The 18,946-nt window shown below is 43.9% G+C and overlaps 1 protein-coding gene across 2 annotated transcripts in view; it reads right to left on the bottom strand.

The window, feature by feature from the left end:
- Positions 1–2,053: 2,053 nt before the first annotated feature.
- PGM1 (phosphoglucomutase 1) overlaps positions 2,054–18,946 on the bottom strand; it is a 32,797-nt gene continuing 15,904 nt past the window's right edge. For both annotated transcript variants that reach the window (XM_075002462.1, XM_075002463.1), the window contains exons 4-11: positions 17,348–17,473; positions 13,641–13,831; positions 11,520–11,674; positions 10,651–10,766; positions 8,443–8,578; positions 7,080–7,263; positions 5,136–5,270; positions 2,054–2,328 (exon numbers count right to left, since the gene is read on the bottom strand). In XM_075002462.1, coding sequence (XP_074858563.1) covers positions 2,239–2,328; positions 5,136–5,270; positions 7,080–7,263; positions 8,443–8,578; positions 10,651–10,766; positions 11,520–11,674; positions 13,641–13,831; positions 17,348–17,473 — 1,133 coding nt within the window. In that variant the 3' untranslated portion in view covers positions 2,054–2,238. The remainder of the gene's footprint in view (positions 2,329–5,135; positions 5,271–7,079; positions 7,264–8,442; positions 8,579–10,650; positions 10,767–11,519; positions 11,675–13,640; positions 13,832–17,347; positions 17,474–18,946) is intronic.

Raw genomic sequence — 18,946 nt, 5'->3', positions numbered from 1 at the left:
CAGAAAACAACCTCACCACAGCATATAACCTCACACCGAAACACAACCACCCCACAATCCCCAATAGGACAGTATGTGTGGTCTGAAGACAACTAGAAACCTGTGGAGGAAGACATATTGCTGATGTAAGTTTTCATCATAAAAAGGGACCATTTAGAGTTTTGTCACAACCTATATTAGGTAAAGAAGAGGCATCACTTCCTCAGATGAAAAAAGGGGACATTGTTACTCAACATTCTTAAGTGTTGCTGGGCTGAATATATTCACCACACAGTCCTGGGCTGCTTCCCAGGAGTCTAAATGGTATCCCAGCATGGTCAAGGTGACTATTTGGGGGAAGTGCTGACGAGGTATCAGGTTGGCTGGCTCTGCCTCCCCTATCAACTTTCTAAGCTGGCTGGTGGTAGGTTCTCTTACTTTAGAGATAAAAACCAGGGGACTCTCCTCTGTCCTGCTCTGTTGTTTTCATCCACTTCAGAGTCTCATAGCAGTTTTTAAAAAAATTCCTGCTGCTTGTGCAATACCACAGCTCTGTATGAATCAGCAGCAGAAATTGAACTTGGAACCTGAGGATCTTTAAGCTTAAACTTGTACAGCCTGAGCTATAGGATCCAGGTCTATTAATTAAGGTAGTAACAGGCTCCTCAATGTCCGTATCAGGTCAAACTACCCTAGAAGGTAGGTGTAGGTTACATGAGCATTTGAGTCACAGGTGGAAAAGCCAATCAATGCACCCCCATCCACTGTGTAACTGTTTGTGATTTAGTAGCCTCAAGAATATGGTAAACAATGGAGTTATTGATGTCCGAAATGATATCCTTCCAGCTCTCTTCACTACAGTACAGCTTCATGAGCTACATTCAGGATGTCTCTTTGTTCTTCCAAAACCAAACCTATTACAATTTTAAGTGAAATTTTTAGAAAAAAAAGTGTATATGCATTGAAGAGTAATACCAGTCCCTTTCACTTTAATATCCTCTCATGATTGTTAATAGCATTGTGAAGAGTAGGTTTTATATGACAGAACATGGCAAATGAAGATAAGTTTTATATACATTCTTCCTTAAAAAAAAAAAAATTAACCCTGCCAAGAGTGGTCTGGGTATGTATGTGGGGAGGGGTTGTAGCCAAATGCAATACACTTTGGGATCCTGTCTACACACGATGACAAAGCACATGAGAATGAGCGTTGCAAATCACACCACAAACATGTTGCACTCTAACTGCCCCATGCCAGACCCTTCTGGAGTGCTCCGCTTGAAATAGGACTGGATTATCATCTCTTAGGCCGTGTCTACACGTGCCCCAAACTTCGAAATGGCCACGCAAATGGCCATTTCGAAGTTTGGGGCACGTGTAGATGTAGCCTTAGAGTACACCAGCAAGATCTACACAGAACAGTCAGAGCTGGGGGTGGCTAACCTGTGGCTATTTGAACAATGAAATGTGGCTCGTGCTCGGAGCTGCGCACTGGAAGTGCTCACTGCTGCTCTGTGCACGTGTCCCAGTTCCTGGAGGGAGATGCATGTGGCGGTCCCGGTGCCTCTGTTGAGTCCCAGGCATAATGGGCTTTGGGTTGGGGGGGAACTGGGGGGTGCCTGGTTCTCGGGGAGGGCAATGAGCCATGTACTGTATATCTGTATTATAGATAAATATACACAATACACGGCTCTTTACACTCTATCCACAGCTATTTTGGCTCTTCACCTCTAGCTGGTTGGCCACCCCCATGGTAGAGTGTAACATGCAAGAGAGCTTTACAAATAAACACCTAACTAGAGCGCTTTTCTGGAGGCACGTAGACAAGCCTTGACACAAAACATAACAAATCACACATAAATCAGTAAAAGTATTGGCACTGTCATGAGACAGAAAAGCCCCATATCTCAGAAGAATTTAGCTTCACTGTGACCTTCACAACTGTTGCTTTGGCAAGAGAAAGAAAAATTACATGTGCTAAACCAAAAGGCTATGCTAAAGCAGGATTCCAGCCAAACTGTAACAGCGCCACATAACAGAAAGGTAATACAGCCATATACACGAGTGGAAAATGGACAGTAAACATGGGTGGATTTTGGTTTATTGATCACAGCTACCCTTTCATCAGTACTTTCAAAATAGGTTAACTTTACTTTTAGGGACACTTTTGATCAAAAGGACCAGATGATTTTGTTCGATTCATTCAGCACACCCAGCCATTTCAGCCCTGTCTGCAGTTAGCAGCCGGTCCTAATCTTTTTATGTGATGACTGTGGGGCCAGTGCGACCAGTTCTTTCATGGAGCTGTGAAAGCTTCAGTGCAATACCAATGAGAGGTGCCAACATGACCTGTCAAAAGGAAAAAAAGATCAAACTCACTGATGTGCTACGACTTGAGCTTTTAGCGCTCATTCTCTTTTAATGGCTTTTTGGGCATTTGAGCCAAGTCCCTTAAACACAACGGATTAGAATACTACTATTTCAACATTATGGAAATGCAGCTGCTTCGCAGTCAAGATGAACAGTGAATTCTGCCACAGAGAGGAAGACAGATGTAGTAATTCTATGGAACTTTACAAAGGCTACGTCGACATTACGAGATAAATTTGAATTGAGTAATATCAAGTTTCTAATTTTGGAATTTATCTGTTTGAATTTGACCAGCCTCACTTCCCACATGCTCCTCACAAAGTTGAATCACTGCTGCCACGCTCAAATTGGCTAACACTGACTGCTGCAGTAGCACATTGTGGGAACCTATCCCATAGTTCCCTCATCCCTGTAGTGTTCTGGGTATGCTCTATGGTCTTGACATCATCTTCCCATGCTGCATTTTCCTCATTCCCCTCCCAATCCCTGAAAATATGCCGATCGCTGGAAATAATGCAGGGACCCTCCAAGTTAGAAGGAAGAGGATAGAAAAGTCTAGAAAAAAAGAATTTTTCGTTGCCCCTCTCATTACAGTTCTGTTGGGGCAAGTCTTTGGCTTTCCAGTGCACTGTAATTCTTCTGTGCCATGACTATTCTCAACTGGGATCATTGCATGTGATCCCTGAAAATAATACAGAGGCCCAGACTCTATTTCAAGATGATGGTGGAAGACCCAAACCTTATTGATGGGGGGCAGCTTGTGTTTGGGGTGGGGACAAGTGCTGAGAGCCCAGTTGATATGGTCCCTTCATGGTGACTCAGCCCACCCAGCTCAAGAGACTTCCTCTGGTGGCAGCAAAACCCCCAATATCTTTGGCTTGGGAGAGACTTTCTTCCTGGCGGCAGCAGCCTTGGTATGGGAGAAGAGGGGGTTCGGGGGGGGGCCGTTGAAGTAGTCCTTCCCCATGGCAGCAGCAAAACCCCAAATACCTTAGCCACCAGGGGAGACTTCCCCACAGCGGCAGCAAGCCCCTAAATATCTTTCCCGCTAATGGTCAGCACTGAACAGCAAGCACATCCTTTTATTGGGTGGGGGCTACCCATGTGATGTGTCTGAGCATGGAAAAGACACAAATTATATGGCACCTGTAGGGGAGGGAAGGGGGTTTGCACACAAATGTGAACCGCTGGGAAGAAGTTTCTCAGCATGTTATGCAAGCACAACCCTCAGCACAGCCTTGTTGACATGTGGTACGGCAGTGCAGGGGCTGGCACCAGGCAGCACAGAAAAAAAAATAACTGTACAGACAGCTGCAAACTCCTTGCAGGGCTATTCAAATGGGCAAATTCACTCCCAGCGCTCATAGCAAAGACAGACAGACATTTCTCAGGCTCTTATGCAAACATGAGCCCCCAGCTACAGGCTCGCTGCTCACGCTTGGAAATTCACAGTCTTCCTGTTACTGGCGAGCAGCGGCCAGAGCAGCATTGTGGGGCATTGTGGGTTACATACAGAACACCTCTGGAGGCTAATACATTAACTTCTAAGACATGGTGCTTTCACACTGGCCTTTAATCGAACTTTTGAACTCAAGCTTGATGCCACACGCGTCAGGTAACTGTGAATTTGTCATCTCAAGATTAGTGCACCCAAAATCAAGTTAATAGTGTTTATAGTCACATGGTAAAAATCAAGCTAACTGCCTTAAATTCAAATTTATCTCGTAGTGTAGACGCAGCCAAAGCGAGCTAACAATTATTATTATTACTTTGGTAACTTTTATGCTTCACAGTCCGATGGCTAGGGTAACCACATCTCCCCTGGCAAAATATGGGACATGGGGAAATGACACCATCCTAGCCACCCTGCGGGGGAATGGAGGGGAGTGGTGTAGTTGTGGCTCTTGGCTGTCCCATGACTTGGGGCACCGGGAATGGGGCTGCAGCCCCACCAGCAAAGCTGGGGGAAGCCGGCTGGGGGGAGGCAGGGCGAGCAGGTGGGCTAGGACAGTCAGGTCTTAGCACTGTGATCAGTGTGGTGCATCCCGCAGAGACATGTGGCAGCATCCGCCAGAGCTCTGGGCCTTTACCAAAATAAATCGGGATGCCTTCCTGGTGCCCGAGATACAGGGCTGTCCCACCCACAATGGGATAGATGGTCACCTGGCCCGTGATTTGCCATGTGCCACAGACAGCAACCGATATTCACTTAACCACAATACCTCATCCCCAATATAACCATGTTTCCTTTTACCTGGCTTAACAAGTTGTCTAAAAGAGTTCAGAGACATTGACCAGAGATCATTAAAAAGTGCACAGTGTTTTTAATGGAAACCTGGAGAAGGTGCATTAAATTTAGTGCAGAATGTGACAGCAGATTTTGTTATGTTAGGCTGCACAGTCTTCTGTCCCCCCCATATATTTTTGGGCCTTTTTAAAAATATGTATATATTTCCTAAACCTGGGGATTCAACACTAGCCAAAAATACAGCTCGGCTTTGAGTCAGTGTCTTCTCCAGCTTGTAAGTAAACACTTAACTTGCTACAAGACAGACATTGTGGAGGAGGTTGTGATGAATCCTGAATAATAAGATACTCACTTAATATGGAGAGATTTGTCTGTGGATCTTTTTTACAGAGATGTTTAAGAAACTGAAACACCTGCTTCTGAAATAGTTATCACTTCATAGAGGCTCACTAAGTCAAGCTCTCCTCAAAGCAAAGAAGGGAACTTTTGTGGAACGGACAGAACAGAGTGGCACCAAGTGTTCAGATACAACAGTTACCTGTGGGTCTTCATATATTTTTGGAGCATCTTTCTCATAGCTATCGATGTACAGTCGCACAGTCGCTCCAGCACTGCCTGTACCACTTAGCCTGAAGATGATGCGAGAACCGTCTGTGAAGATGAGCCTTAAACCCTAGTAAGTGCAAATCAGAAAACCAAAATCAATCCACTTGTTCATCTGCCTCTTCAAATACCAGCCGCACCTTCAAGCAAACCTGTGATGTCATTTTGCCCACCATTCTTCATCAGAGGGCAAGAGAGGTTGCAAATAGCAACACTTCCTCTACCCACCCCAGCTGAGCAGGTATGACCTAAGCCACTCTTGAATATTTCCTAGATAGACTATTTTCAGCATTTGAATCCAAAGCATCATGAAGCCCCTAGTCCTGTTGCAGGCTTGGGAAGAAACCAGCTCTGATACTCTGCATCCCAGCCTGTCATGCTAACATGTCAGTTCCACACAAACTCCATATAAAGAAAATCATTCTAACATTTTACATAAAATCTAACAAGCCCAGTGCATTTGTCCACTACATCTTCTAGCTAATGTCACCCTCTCCACAGTATGCTGCAAAACAGACTCATCTCCAGGATAATTTTATTTAAATAACTTGTGTGGCGCTGGGTAATTCATCTTGTATATATTAAATAGCTCCTGACTTTCAGATGCTGGAATAAGGATTCCAGCTCTTTGACAAGTGTGGCAGGACTGCCCAAGTTCTACAAGAGGGCGTCAAATCCATGCAACAGTAACAGGATCAGGCTATAAAACAAACTAATTGGCCCTTTGAAATCGATAACTTCTAACTAGATATTACGGGTTTGAACCAGGCTTTCAGGGGAGCCCAAAGACTTGCTGGGCCCTTGGGCAAGGCCGGGGGTACTGATTCCGCGCTCCTGGAAGTGGCGGGGCCTCAAGTAGAAGGGATGGGGCTTTGGGCAGCCACTCCTCAGTGCCGCCCAGAGAGCATCGCAGTCTGCCACCCTGCAGTCCTCAGCGCTGCCTGGAAGTGCACTGTCCAGCACTCTGGTGGCAGTGGGGCCAACAACTATGATGGGCCCCGGGACAAGGTGTGTGTGGGGAGGTGGTTCCATGCCCCCAGAAGAGACAGGGACAAGGGCAGCAGGGGGCAGGCTAGGACAGTCAGGTCTTAGCACTGTGGTCAGAGTGGTGCATCCTCCAGAGCCACGTGGAGCAGGGCTGCCGTGATGTTTCAGAGTCACAGTGGCAGCATCGGCCAGAGCTCTGGGCCCCTGAAAGGCTTGGCCCCAGTGAAACTGCCCCCTTGCCTCCCCCGACCCATTGGTGGGCCTGTCTGGTGTGATTTAAAGGGCCATGGACTCAGGCTGCTGTCACTGCTGCAGCAGCAGTGGGAGCCCCAGACCCCTTTGAACCACTAGACCCCAGGGTGGGACTGCCCCCTTTGGTCCCCCATCCCATTAGCGAGCCTGCATGCTTCCTCTGGTTTGCACCACCATTTCTGTGCAAAGCAGCCCCAAACCCAGCTAATCCATCTCCTGAAGGATCTCCCCTGCACAGAAAAACCCACAAGTATTGGAAAGTCGTCATCACAGCTCTTACACCATCTTCCATTGTGCTAGTGGCATGGGTGATGCCAGAATAGGCTGCTCCTGCATCATAATGATCTCTAGCTGCCCCTGCAATGTGTGGGGGCCAATGGCTGTTGGTTCAGGTTAGCACAGCCTTCAGGGACTCACCGGCTTCGGCCATTTCTCAGCAGCCCCAACCAGAGGCCAGGACTTGGCCTACAGTTATAAAACACATATAATTGGGGGTGGGGGAGGTTTTTAAATGGAGGACAAAGCCCTTGATGCAAAGCTAAAAATGACCTCGTTCAAATTTTAACTGAAAAAAGTCTAGTCAGAACCACACATTCTGACAATAACTTGCTGATTTTGAAGAATAGTTTCCTAGTCTCACCTGGTTTCTTGAGATGCTTCCATCCACAGGATCGCTGTATTCAAAGTTATCGGCTTTCTCCACAGTGTAAACTTTGTCGCCAGCTGAGAGCTGCTTCCCCACAAAGGAACGGTCAAACATTACAGTTTCTAGATCCTTCATCATTTTGTTAGCTGCGTCTGCATCCACCTCTTCATAGTCATACCTAGAACCAGCCACAGTAACATGAAAATTAGGGAGGTTCTACACAGGTGACAAAGAATGTTTTGGGAACCACTACTTTAAAAAGAGCTTGTTTAGTTAAAAAGTTGTGTTTAGTCCCCTATAAATTGTTTCTGCAGGTCCAGGCACCTGAGAGCCTTACAGGGGTTCAACAAATCTCCTGAACAGCAACAAAGAAATACATTGGAGTGGGTGAACTTAGCAGGTACAGAAGTGAAAACACAGAGCAGCACTGGCTTGTGGTTTTTTTTTTTTTTTTTTTCTATTTCAGTGCTGCCAGAGGCCCTGCACTAGGAACAAGATGCCCTAGGAGCTGCACAACCCATACTGTAAAAAAAGATTTTCCGTCACAGAAGAGCTCATAAATTAACTTGCCATTTGTGGTCTCAACACTGTTGTCATTCTAATAGAAGATAAAACTCCAGTATGGATTTTTACCCAGGGATGCACAAAGTGGGAGGCACACCCCCGCTGGGGGGAGGTGAGGGGGGGACGACATACAATATGATCAGCTGCTGGGTCTCAGGTTCATCCATCTCACTAAAAATGTTGAAATATGTATGTGTATTCACATTTATTACACCGATTAATAATTTTTTTACATTCTTCATACTACTTCTTACACATGCAGAAAGGAGTTTTTTCGCCCCCATCTGAACATAAGAGAAATGTCCATTGGTTTGGATTACATGAGGTTGTGGGGACCTGCTAACTGCAGGGATGAAAAGCGGGGCCCGACATAAAAAGTTTCCTCCCCCTTGGATGAATGCACAAAAGGAAGTGTTAAAACAACACATAAGCTTCAATTTAAACTGGGCATAAAGCAGAGTTAAGAACTACAGTCCAGCATTCTAATGATGTTTTAATATTCATGCAAATACGGCATGTAAAACAGAACTGCTGAGACATCTACCATGGCCTAGAAATAACAAGGGTGAGTTTAGGATGGAGAAGCCATCCGGGCAGTGGAGGTCAATGCTCTCTCAGTGTAAGTCACACACTTCACATTGTTCTGGAGATGTTTTCAGTATTTAGCAGTCTGGGCACCTGCCCTTCTTAGCATTCTCTTCCTCCTGTCCCAGGGCAAGGGATTGGACATGTTCTGCTCTCCACAGAGGGCCATGCTTCATCATTGCGACCAATCGCCTGGCTCTTCCCTCACCTTGTGAAGAAGTTCCGTCCGTATTTCTGCCAGTGATCTTTCAAGATGTCCTCCACGCTGTGTTTGCGGACGGCTATTATAGACAGCCATGCCAGAACAGCCCACAGCCCGTCCTTTTCCCGGATGTGATCAGAACCTGCACCGGGCAGAAACAGGAACAAACTGAACAGTTCCTTTGACTTGACAGTTGGCATTAAAGCTCCTTGCCCTCAGTGTGCCAACCACACTTACTGAAACCAACACATACAACTGATTTTAACAAGTGCTGTGGCACCTTATAGACTAACAGATGTATTGGAGCATAAGCTTTTGTGGGCAAAGACCTACTTTGTCAGATGTACCTGAATGCATCAGATGCATTCCCCAAAATGTGTGTGGTTTTGGGTGGAATTAATTTGTTTTCATGTATTTAAATAATAGTTAAAACCAGATGAACTCTGTAAATATCATGATCCAGCAGACGTTGTTAAAAATCAGTATCAAAGGGGTAGCTGTGTTAGTCTGTATCTGCAAAAACAATGAGAAGTCCTGTGGCACCTTAAAGGCCAACAGATCTATATTGGAGAATAAGCTTTTGTGGGCAACGACCCACTTTGTCAGAGGCATGAATTTCTATGGTGTGTGTTGTACAGGAGATCAGACTAGATGATCACAGTGGTCCTTTTTGGCTTTGGAATCGACTAATTAGCCAGCTAGGGTGAGATTTTTCAGAAGCACATAGTGCATCTGAATGCCTTTAAAATACCTAAAAAAAATAAAATATCCCACAAGATGCCTAAAAAGCTTTAGCACTGTCCCACACTTCCTTAAGTTTGCTCATAAGTAACCCCTTTTGGGCAGTGAAAGGGAGCAGAAAGTTTAAAGAAAGCAAGCAAAAGGAAAAGCATAACACAAACCTGGGACCTACATTCAACCTCTTTAAGCAGCTGTCACTTAGCATCTGCCAGCTCAAAACATTGCAACCGGCACATACTCTGTTGAAGGATTATGAAAAATGTGCAGGTCCTGCTCAGAAAGCCAAACCCTCCCAGTTCAGAAATAATGGGACTGTTACAAGAAATGGCACATTGGACGATGCCAGTCGTTGGGGCTGACTAATGACTGTGCAGGAAGAAAGCTCGTTCATGTGGAAAAATCAGGTCAGAGCTTCACATCCATTCTGGCTCCCTTATGCTGGATCCCGGGGTGTGACTCCTCCTCCTAGCATGGGACAGCACTCGCTCTCCAAAAACATCATCAATACAGACAGGCCCAGTATTGCAGCAAACATCCTTCAAGGCTTGTCCATGATGCAACTAGTCCAGCCACCAGAAGTCAGGGCCAGTCAACTGTGATGTCTTCACATCAGGGCCGGACTGCACTCCTCAGAAGCAGCTGTCACTGCAAGTCCCAACCATGTGCAACTTAGCAGTCAGCACACGATTCAGTTCCATCCTTCTTCAGCATACCAGGGCCAGAGACAGGAAGAGATCTTTTATGCTAATCAAACAGCTGCTGATCTCCTGTATAGCAATGAAGACCATGAAGACCACCATCGCTACAGTAAGCAGACAGCCTTGAAATGGCTCTTGAAGTACCGCACACTTGGCAGCATGTTACCTTATGCAGAGGGAGTTCTGTACATTTTAAATTTCCCTACACAAATGGCAGCACAAAGTCATGTGCCTCTCTCCAATAGGTTTACTAAGATACTTGTTCTGCATTGCAATTCACCTTGATTTGACAGTTCAAAGGCAAGTGTTAATTTAACCTTTATAAATCAAACCGTGTTTTTAGAACAGGAAAACCAGGGTCCTATTAAGCTCAGAGATTTAATAGCAACCTGAAACCTCCCCTGATAAAACCGCATTCACCAAACCATATTTCTTCCCAGAAGTGAAAACATTTTGAAGGCTTTCCTGGCCACCAAGAGTTGAAAAAATACATTTAACAGTGCATTTAATCCCCATAGACCCAATGACCGGCTAGTCAAGGGGCCCTCATGCTTCCTGAATAAGCCTTACTGAGTATCTGAAAGAAAAACTAGCCTGCCCTGACTCAACTTACCAGGAAACTTTTACAGTTGTGTTTGTTTTCCTCACTAATTCTTGTAAACAAATTTTGTTTTTCTGATTTAGAAGATAAATCCTAGTGCTACAGAAAGACTAAACTCTGTTTAAATGTGAGGAACATCATCAACCTTAATGCGGTGAAGAACAAAAAACTTACCAGTACCAAAACTTTCCTCTCCACACAGAGACAGCTTGTTTGCATCCATCAGGTTACCAAAGAACTTCCAGCCAGTTGGAGTTTCAAACAAAGCGATCTTTGTAGCTTTAGCCACCCTTCAGAGGCAAGAAAGGTAAATTATCTCACAGCTGGACTGTTAGAGGACTCTTGTGAAATGCTGCAACAGTAACATTAGTTATCAAGCGTCTCATTTTCTATAATGGTGATGGCAAGACAGTGATTTTTTTCTTTTTTAAGAAGAATAACTCTTTGTATATTTGTCTATTGCTTTATTCTTGTGTTACCTTGGAGAGGGCGAGGGTCTGGAAATGCGGAAATAAAAAAAACTCAACAACCAATAGGCAATGACCATTTAGTACCCATTATTAGATTTCTAAGCATTTTACAATGGAAGTCAGCATCATCTCTATTTTACAGATGGGGACACTGAGGCATGGAACAGTGAAATGAATTACCCAGGGCCACTCAGCAGAGCTAGAAACAGAACCTACTTCCCTCCTAGTTCCAGGTCAGCGCTGGCTGCTACCCTAGTGATGAGGTTTCAGTCAAACGCTTGAAGGCAAACCGATGAGCCTCTCCCTCTTGGGTGCAGTGTATCCTCATTCCCTACTGGCCTCAATGGCTGTGGATGGCACTCACCATCTCTCAGAACCAGGACCTAAGCTGAAGAAAACCCAACTACAAGATCTCCATATCTTTTGAAAATAGCTTTTCAAACTTGGTCCCACTCAAGATACCATTTCAGGCGCGCTTTAATATTATCCTTACCGGGAGAAGAGCACAATTTCACCCACCACGGAAGGTTTAACGATGACATGAGCAATCGTCAACCCGCTCTGGAGTCATACCTATCAATCGCTCCACTGGTCGGCATGCTGCGCGCGAAGCCACGAACTCCGGTCTGCTGAAAGTAAGGAATACTGAAAATATTGGCAGCGATGACGGCCACAGAGTCCGAAGGGTTAACAAAGAACCCGTGCTTCCCCAGAATCATGTTCCGATCCTAAAGAAGATGACAGAGAAGGACAAATCAGTTCTAGCTACAACTGGGTGCACAAAAGCATCAGAGTAAATGTTATTTTTCAGGCATACCATCCTACACTGCAAACTTACTTCCTACAGGATTGAAATGAGTGTGGAGTTTTGACTCATGTAAGCAGCATTATACCTGTGGTATTTTCATCATCATCTTGTTTTCTCATAACCTTTAAAGCTTGCTAAGCATAACTGAATTTCACAGAATCATAGACCATTGGAACTGAAAGGGACCTCGAGAGGTCATCGCGTCCAGTCCCCTGCCCTCACAGCAGGGCCAGGTATCATCTAGGTCAGTGGTTGTTAACCTTTAATGCAGCTTGCACACCTTGGGTTCTCAAAATATGTTCTCGTACCCCTTATCAAAAATCAAAAGTGGAGATGGGGGGCCTACATGCTCTTAAATGCATATTAAATATACATAAAATAGCCTTATGTTATTACTCACCACAAATAACACTACAGTAGGCACGTGAAAGTATGCAAGTACTACCCAGAGATGCTGGAGTTTCACTGTGGAAGTAAACTGTAACTGACGCACTAACAGTGACCGAGTTCATATGTAGGTTTGATGAAACAAAGTAGTTGTACTGACGTGCCTGTGCTTAATTTGTGTTTTCGATGATTTATCTTCGTTTAAAAAAAAAAAATCTGGCATGTCTTGCACCCCAGAAAGGGCATCACCCACCCCCTGGGAGTGCACCCCAGGTTAAGAGCCACTGATCTAGATCAAGGGTGAGCAAACTTTTTACACTGGGCCCCAATTTTTATCCCTGCAATTAGCAGCCTCCTCCCATCCCGCTTCCCCCCGAACCCAACCTGTATAAAGTAATCCAAACTGACGGAAATTTCTGTTATGATCATATAAAAGTAAAAAAACCCCACACCTGTCGGCATGTGTAAGAAAATATGTAGAATGTAAAAACGTTATCAATGGGTATGTAAAATGTGAACACACACACATACAAACAGTGACTTATTTCAACATTTTTAATTCGATGGATGAGCATGAGACCCAGCAGCCTATCGTGGCGCGCCCCCCCACCCCGGCTTATGAAATTTCATGCTCCCTCCCAGTGGACCCACCCCCCCACTTTGTGCACCCTTGGTCTAGACCGTCCCTGATAGACATCTATCTAACCTGCTCTTAAATGTGTCCAGCGATGGAGATGCCACAACTTTTTTAGGTAATTTATTCCAGTGTTTAACCAACCTAACAGTTAGGAAGCTTTTCCCTAATGTCCAACCTAAACCTCCCCTGCTTCAGTTTAAGTCCATTGCTCCTTGTCCTATCCTCAGAGGCCACAGGGGACAATTTTTCTCCCTCCTCCTTGCAACACTCTTTTAGGCATTTATTTACTTAAAATATTTTAACTCCACCTTTCTATTTAACACGTTTGAGGCAGCTTACAAAATTTTTCAAACCATATAAACATATAGCTTAAAAAGTATGAAACCCCAAAGGGACATAAAACCTACTAAGACATCTCACAAGCAGGCACGCACATAGACTCAAACAGCAGTAAAAAGGTACTTGTAAACCACTATCATTTCACTTCTCGGTCTTCCCTGTTCTAAGCTGGACACGCCCAAAGCAGCTAATGTCATGGAGACAATCTAGAGCATGTGGTTTTTGTTCAGCCATGACTAGAGAGCGTGGGGGAGGAAATCTGTCATCTCCTGTCAGTTGTACTAGGTGGGTATCTGACTTTGGGCCAGCGCTGCTGTAATCTGGTTTGGCCCTATTCCACTCCCACTGAAATGAAAGTCAAAAACTGTCACGCGCAAGAGCATCCTTATGAAATCCAGTTAATCTTGGCATCTTTGCATAACACGCAGGTGAGCTTGTGTTCACCAATCATCACTAGACTGTGAACAAGTAGACCATGTGGTAGGGGCAGGGGTGTGAGTAGAATAGCCACATGCTCATTTACCCCATCTCCATCAAAGGCAGCTCCAAAGTCATATTCCCCTGTCTTCATTGTCTGGACCAAGTCAGCAGCATAGGTTAAGTTTGGGTCTGGATGGTGGCCACCAAAGTCCTCTAGAGGTGTACAATTCACAGCGGAATTTGCAGGAGCTCCAAGCTCCTCGCATAAGATCTTCTTTACATAGGGGCCCATAACTAAGAAAGGGGAAAAAGGGATTAAACACATTCAATGTTTTATTTTTAAAACTAACCCTCAACCAGTTGCACTTTTTTGTCCAAACCAGGATTAAGCCAGAGGTTCATCATCTGCTAAAAAGATCTTTCGGTTTTAATGTACTGGGACCATATGGGCTTTTGCAAAGCAAAATGTTGTCTGGCCACTTAAACCTGATGCTGCCATCTACTGCGTCCTGTGAGCCTGATGCTTAAAACACAAGCTGTCCCAGTGTTCCACAAAATTACTTATGGGTGTACCTTTAAGCACGTGCTTACATGTTTTGCTGGACTGGGGCGAAGATGACAAGATCAAGCACTTAGGATCGGCCTACACAGCAAAGTTATTTCCAAATAACAGCTGTTATTTTGAAGTAACTGTCCTGCTTATTTTGAAATTGGTCAACTTCTTTGCACGAGGAATAATGGCTATTTCAAAATAGGTGCTGTCAAGAGAGGGAATAAAGCCTGTTTCAAAAAAAGCCATAGTGCGTCCAATGGCTCTATTTCGAAATAGGCTCTATGAGTGTAGACATTGAAGTAGCTCCTGGGTGCCCGAGTCACAGACTGGGATTTCATGATGTTTTATTCTGTACAAAAAACAGAACAAGAGAGGTTTCCTGCTTCCTGGAAGCTCACCCTCTACATGTGTCACAGAGGAGAAAATGGCAAGGCTGACCATAAACGTCTACCAATACTGCATGCCAATGTGTGTTTCACACACCAATCTAAAACAGAAGTAGCATGACATTTCCAAGGCAGCCTGACTGTGACATCAAGATGATGGAAACAGGGCACTAAGAATGCCCCACAGAATAAGATGTACTGTAACAAAATCATAAGCGAGTTATCTACAAATGCTCCAGGCACACAAGCCTTCTAATCAAAGATTTCTCTCCGTATTACATGGCTACTCCTCCAGAACTGGTTGGACATCATGGCTCTACACCGCAGTAGCTAACATAGCGGCTACAGCTATAGTGAACTAGCGACATTATTCTGAAAATATATTTACTATTCAAGCCAGCTAGCCACACTCAACCAACCAAACAGCCACGTATGGCTAGTATCTTAGACACCACAGGTGCAAAGACTCCAATCCTGCAATCAGATCAGCATGGACAGCTATTTTGTGACACCCCATTGACTTCAATGGGGACTTTATTGGGTTTAGAAGTCCACCTGCATTTATCTGGTTGCAGGACTGGGCTATCCCCTTGTTCAGGTCTCAAGAATATAAAACTAACTTTTTTAATGAGTATTTGAGGGGGAGCTGTGTTAGTCTATATCTGCAAAAACAACAAGAAGTCCTGTGGCATCTTATAGACTAACATATTTTGGAGCATAAAGCTTTCATGGGCAAAAACTTGCTTTGTCATCTAATGAGAGAAACAAATCTAAGCAGTGCAGTATTTCCACTGGGTACCTCTCAACTTCCCCCTCACTCATTTCTTGAGATCACAGTATTTTTATTATGTTAAATTCTCAGCTCAGACATAAAAGTTAGAAAAAATAAACCTGAACATTCAACTTGTCTTGACGCCCCTACTTACTACTTTTCATTGCAGTTCGGAAGCAACCTTGCTGCTAGGGGACATATTTCATTTGCCATAAGATTAGTAACAAGATTCTTTTGGAGTCGATCAGTGTCTAATGTCATGACACCCTCTTTACAGCAGCAGCTGTCCACCGTCAATTCACCATCAACTGAGATTTGTCCAGCAACTATGTAGCTGATGCTGCAATTTTGTCAGGCCTAAAGAACCCAGTTGGCTTTTGCTGCTTTTGGTGCGTGACATTAAAACAGCAGAAAGTTTAAAAGTTTATTCTATACTATGGGCCAATTTTTGCCATTAGACTATAGTGGCTCAATCAACATCAGGGAGGTAGCATGAGTAATAAGCCAAATTTAGTGGCAATGTAAATGATAGCGTAAATTTCATTTCAACAGACGGGCAAGTTTTGCATAGGTGGAGGAATGCCCTTCCTTTATCTTTCACCTCCTCATACTTCCCTCTTGGCTCTTCTTCCTGCTGCCACTTCCACGTGGAACCTATCCTCCTCCTTACACAGAGGTATAATTTACACAGATGTTTCCATCTCCTTGGAATTTGGCTCATCTCTCGAAAGGAGAGGAGAAAGACCAACAACATGCCACCCAAATAGAGTTGTAGTCTGCCAAGAGGCACAACAATTGTATTACTTCATGTTCTAAGAATACATTTTTGTCCCAGGATTTTGAGGTTGTCAGTCTGTCTTAGCACTGATCAAGTGGATGTTCAATTCTTTGTCTTCAACTCTTCCACTGGTATCCAAACAAGAGGGAGGAAGGCAAAAAAACAAGCTCATTAAAGACGACTTTCCTTCTATGACACATAGCGACAATAACATCTACCTATTACAGAGGTTCTTATATAGACTTCACCACTACGATACCTGAACACCTTCCAACAGTGCAATATGTAATGTGGCTAATATCTGTCACGTGGTGGTCTCGTTCTCTCCACAGGAGGAGAGGTGTTTGTGTAGCATAGGGTTTTGTTGCTAAATGCACATGTTGCTCTGTGTTTACATTGGAGAAGACAGCGAAGTAGTAAGTCATGGTTCATGGCTCACTCACATATGAGAATAAGAGAGGTAGCCGTGTTAGTATGTAACTTCGAGAGAAAAAAGTCTCGTGGCACCTTACAGACTAACAGATATTTTGGAGCATAAGCTTTCGTGGGCAAAGACCTGCTTCATCAGATGCATGCGTGGGGGGGTGGTTTCAGAGGGGTATTTAAAGAGTGGGGTCCCAATAAGAGGGAGGGCCAGAGCTGACAAGGTCTATTCAGCAAGGTGGAAATGGCCCAGTATCAACAGTACTTATCAAAAGAGGAAAAAACAAGTCAGATCAGACAGGGGGATGTGAGCCATCAATGGCAGCTCACATCCCCCTGTCTGATCTGACTTGTTTTTTCCTCTTTTGATAAGTACTGTTGATACTGGGCCATTTCCACCTTGCTGAATAGACCTTGTCAGCTCTGGCCCTCCCTCTTATTGGGACCCCACTCTTTAAATACCCCTCTGAAACCACCCCCCCGACTCATGCATCTGATGAAGCAGGTCTTTGCCCATGAAAGCTTATGCTCCAAAATATCTGTTGGTTTCTAAGGTGCCACAAGACTTTTTGTTGTTCTCACATATAAGAGTCACTCTAACACTACCTATTCCCCTTTTGCCACCATTATAAATAAAGTACTGAAAATTTGTGGGTGGATGGTTGGGACAGGGAAGGAAAGTAAATTATATTCAAGAGCCTAAGTCACTTGGGCATTTTTAAAAATTTTTCCCACAAGCTCCTTCTGCAACAAAGTAGGATTCCTGGTGACTAATGGCAGTGCAATGCATTCTTCAAACAGAGGATAATATAAGATAGCAAAAGAGTGTAAATTATTCTTAAATGAAGGTTTCTCCTTCCAAGAAATAACTAAAAAATGAAGAGCAATTATTTCCTACCTCCATGCATAGCATCTATGCGAATCTTTAGGTGGTTTTGTCCTGAAAGTAATTCTTTTAGCGCACTGAAATCAAAGATGTTCCTCAACATGTTTGCATAAGCTTCCACTGAATCCACAATTTCAACTGCAGAACCAAACAAAACAAAAAAATTAAGAAAACAAACAAAAACATAAAAAGACACTGAGACTCTAGCAGTGACCAAACTGATCAGATAGACTAAGCTCCTATTCAAAAGTGTTAGCCTGCAATTTATGACAAGAGGATAACTTTCCACAGGCCAAAGGACTCCCAGTCAAACTAAGGTCTCAGAACATCCCATAGTGTCGGTTCTGATACTGAGACCTTATTTTGAACGGCAGGCCTTTGGGCTGTGGAACAACAACAATGGAGAAAACTCTGAGGTAACAGACCACTTTGCAGTCCTGCTTTCAAGGATATTTACAGTATTACTACATACCACTATTCCCTATAGGTTTGCAGCCTAATCAGCAGAGCCAGAAACCTGAAGATAAAAGTAGCTCCCGGTCCAACTTAATCTCTCTGTTCTTCATTCCAGAGGATCAAATTCTGCTCTCGGTTACAAAGAGGGTGGGACTTTCAAAAGCATTTAATAGAACGAGACCTAAAACTTCCACTAGAAGTCAGTCGGAATCGGACATCTAATTCTCATTTATACCTTTAAAAAAAGGCTGCACCTGTGCAGGGCCACTGACTGAGGGGGCAATAGGGGCAGTTGCCCCCGGTCCTCTCTGAAATGCCACAACAGCACTGTTCCAGCTGTGTGCAGCTGTGAGAGCATGGGAGAGGGGAGCCCAAACACTGCAGTTTAACTGGTGTTAGGGGCTGAATTCCTGAGGTTCCACCCCTTACACCCTTGGCCCCGCAGTTTCTGGGGTGTGGAGCCAACACCCCTGCCCCCAGGGCTGGCAGCAGCTGTTGGTGCCGCTTCACCCGCATAATTGAGAACAGAATTTGACCAACACAAAGGCAATGAGGCAGAAAATGTATTAACGCAAACTCTCAGTGTGCTAAAACTGGAGGTTGAAGATACTGATTTTTACTAGGTTCTTTTTAAAAAAAACTATTCAAATTTTCTTCCTTTTTAATATACATAGTGTGTGAAATAGGTGGAATTAAATCTGAAAAACTGAAAAAAACTTAACTTTTCATTGCAACTTTGCTAAAAATGGTGTGAATTTATGGAAAACCTGTAATGTAATAGATTTTTAAATTTAATTAAAAATTTGGAATTTTGTGAAAAATGTAAGTGCAAAATTGTCAATGTTTTGCTAACATATTTTCAAGAGGTACTATTATAGCATAGCACAAATGGAAAAATATTCACATTAGTTTTAGCAGGGCCCAACACTCCAATCTGAATTAAAATGAACTTTTTATGACCTCTGTGCAATACACAAAAAGAGTGTCTGTTGGAGGACAAAGAGGTGATTCAAGCATGGTTCTACAAGTACCTATACAGGGAGAAGATAACATATACTAGAGAACGCTTTAAGCTAGCATACGAAGACACAAAAGATTGAATAAATAAAAGCTCAGAAAAGTTCAAACTGGAAATAAGACATTTTAAATTGCAAC

This window comes from Carettochelys insculpta, chromosome 9, assembly GCF_033958435.1.
Source record: "Carettochelys insculpta isolate YL-2023 chromosome 9, ASM3395843v1, whole genome shotgun sequence".
Taxonomy (NCBI): Eukaryota; Metazoa; Chordata; order Testudines; family Carettochelyidae; genus Carettochelys; species Carettochelys insculpta.
Note: the sequence above shows the minus strand (reverse complement) of the source record. Positions and strands in the feature narration are given on the sequence as shown.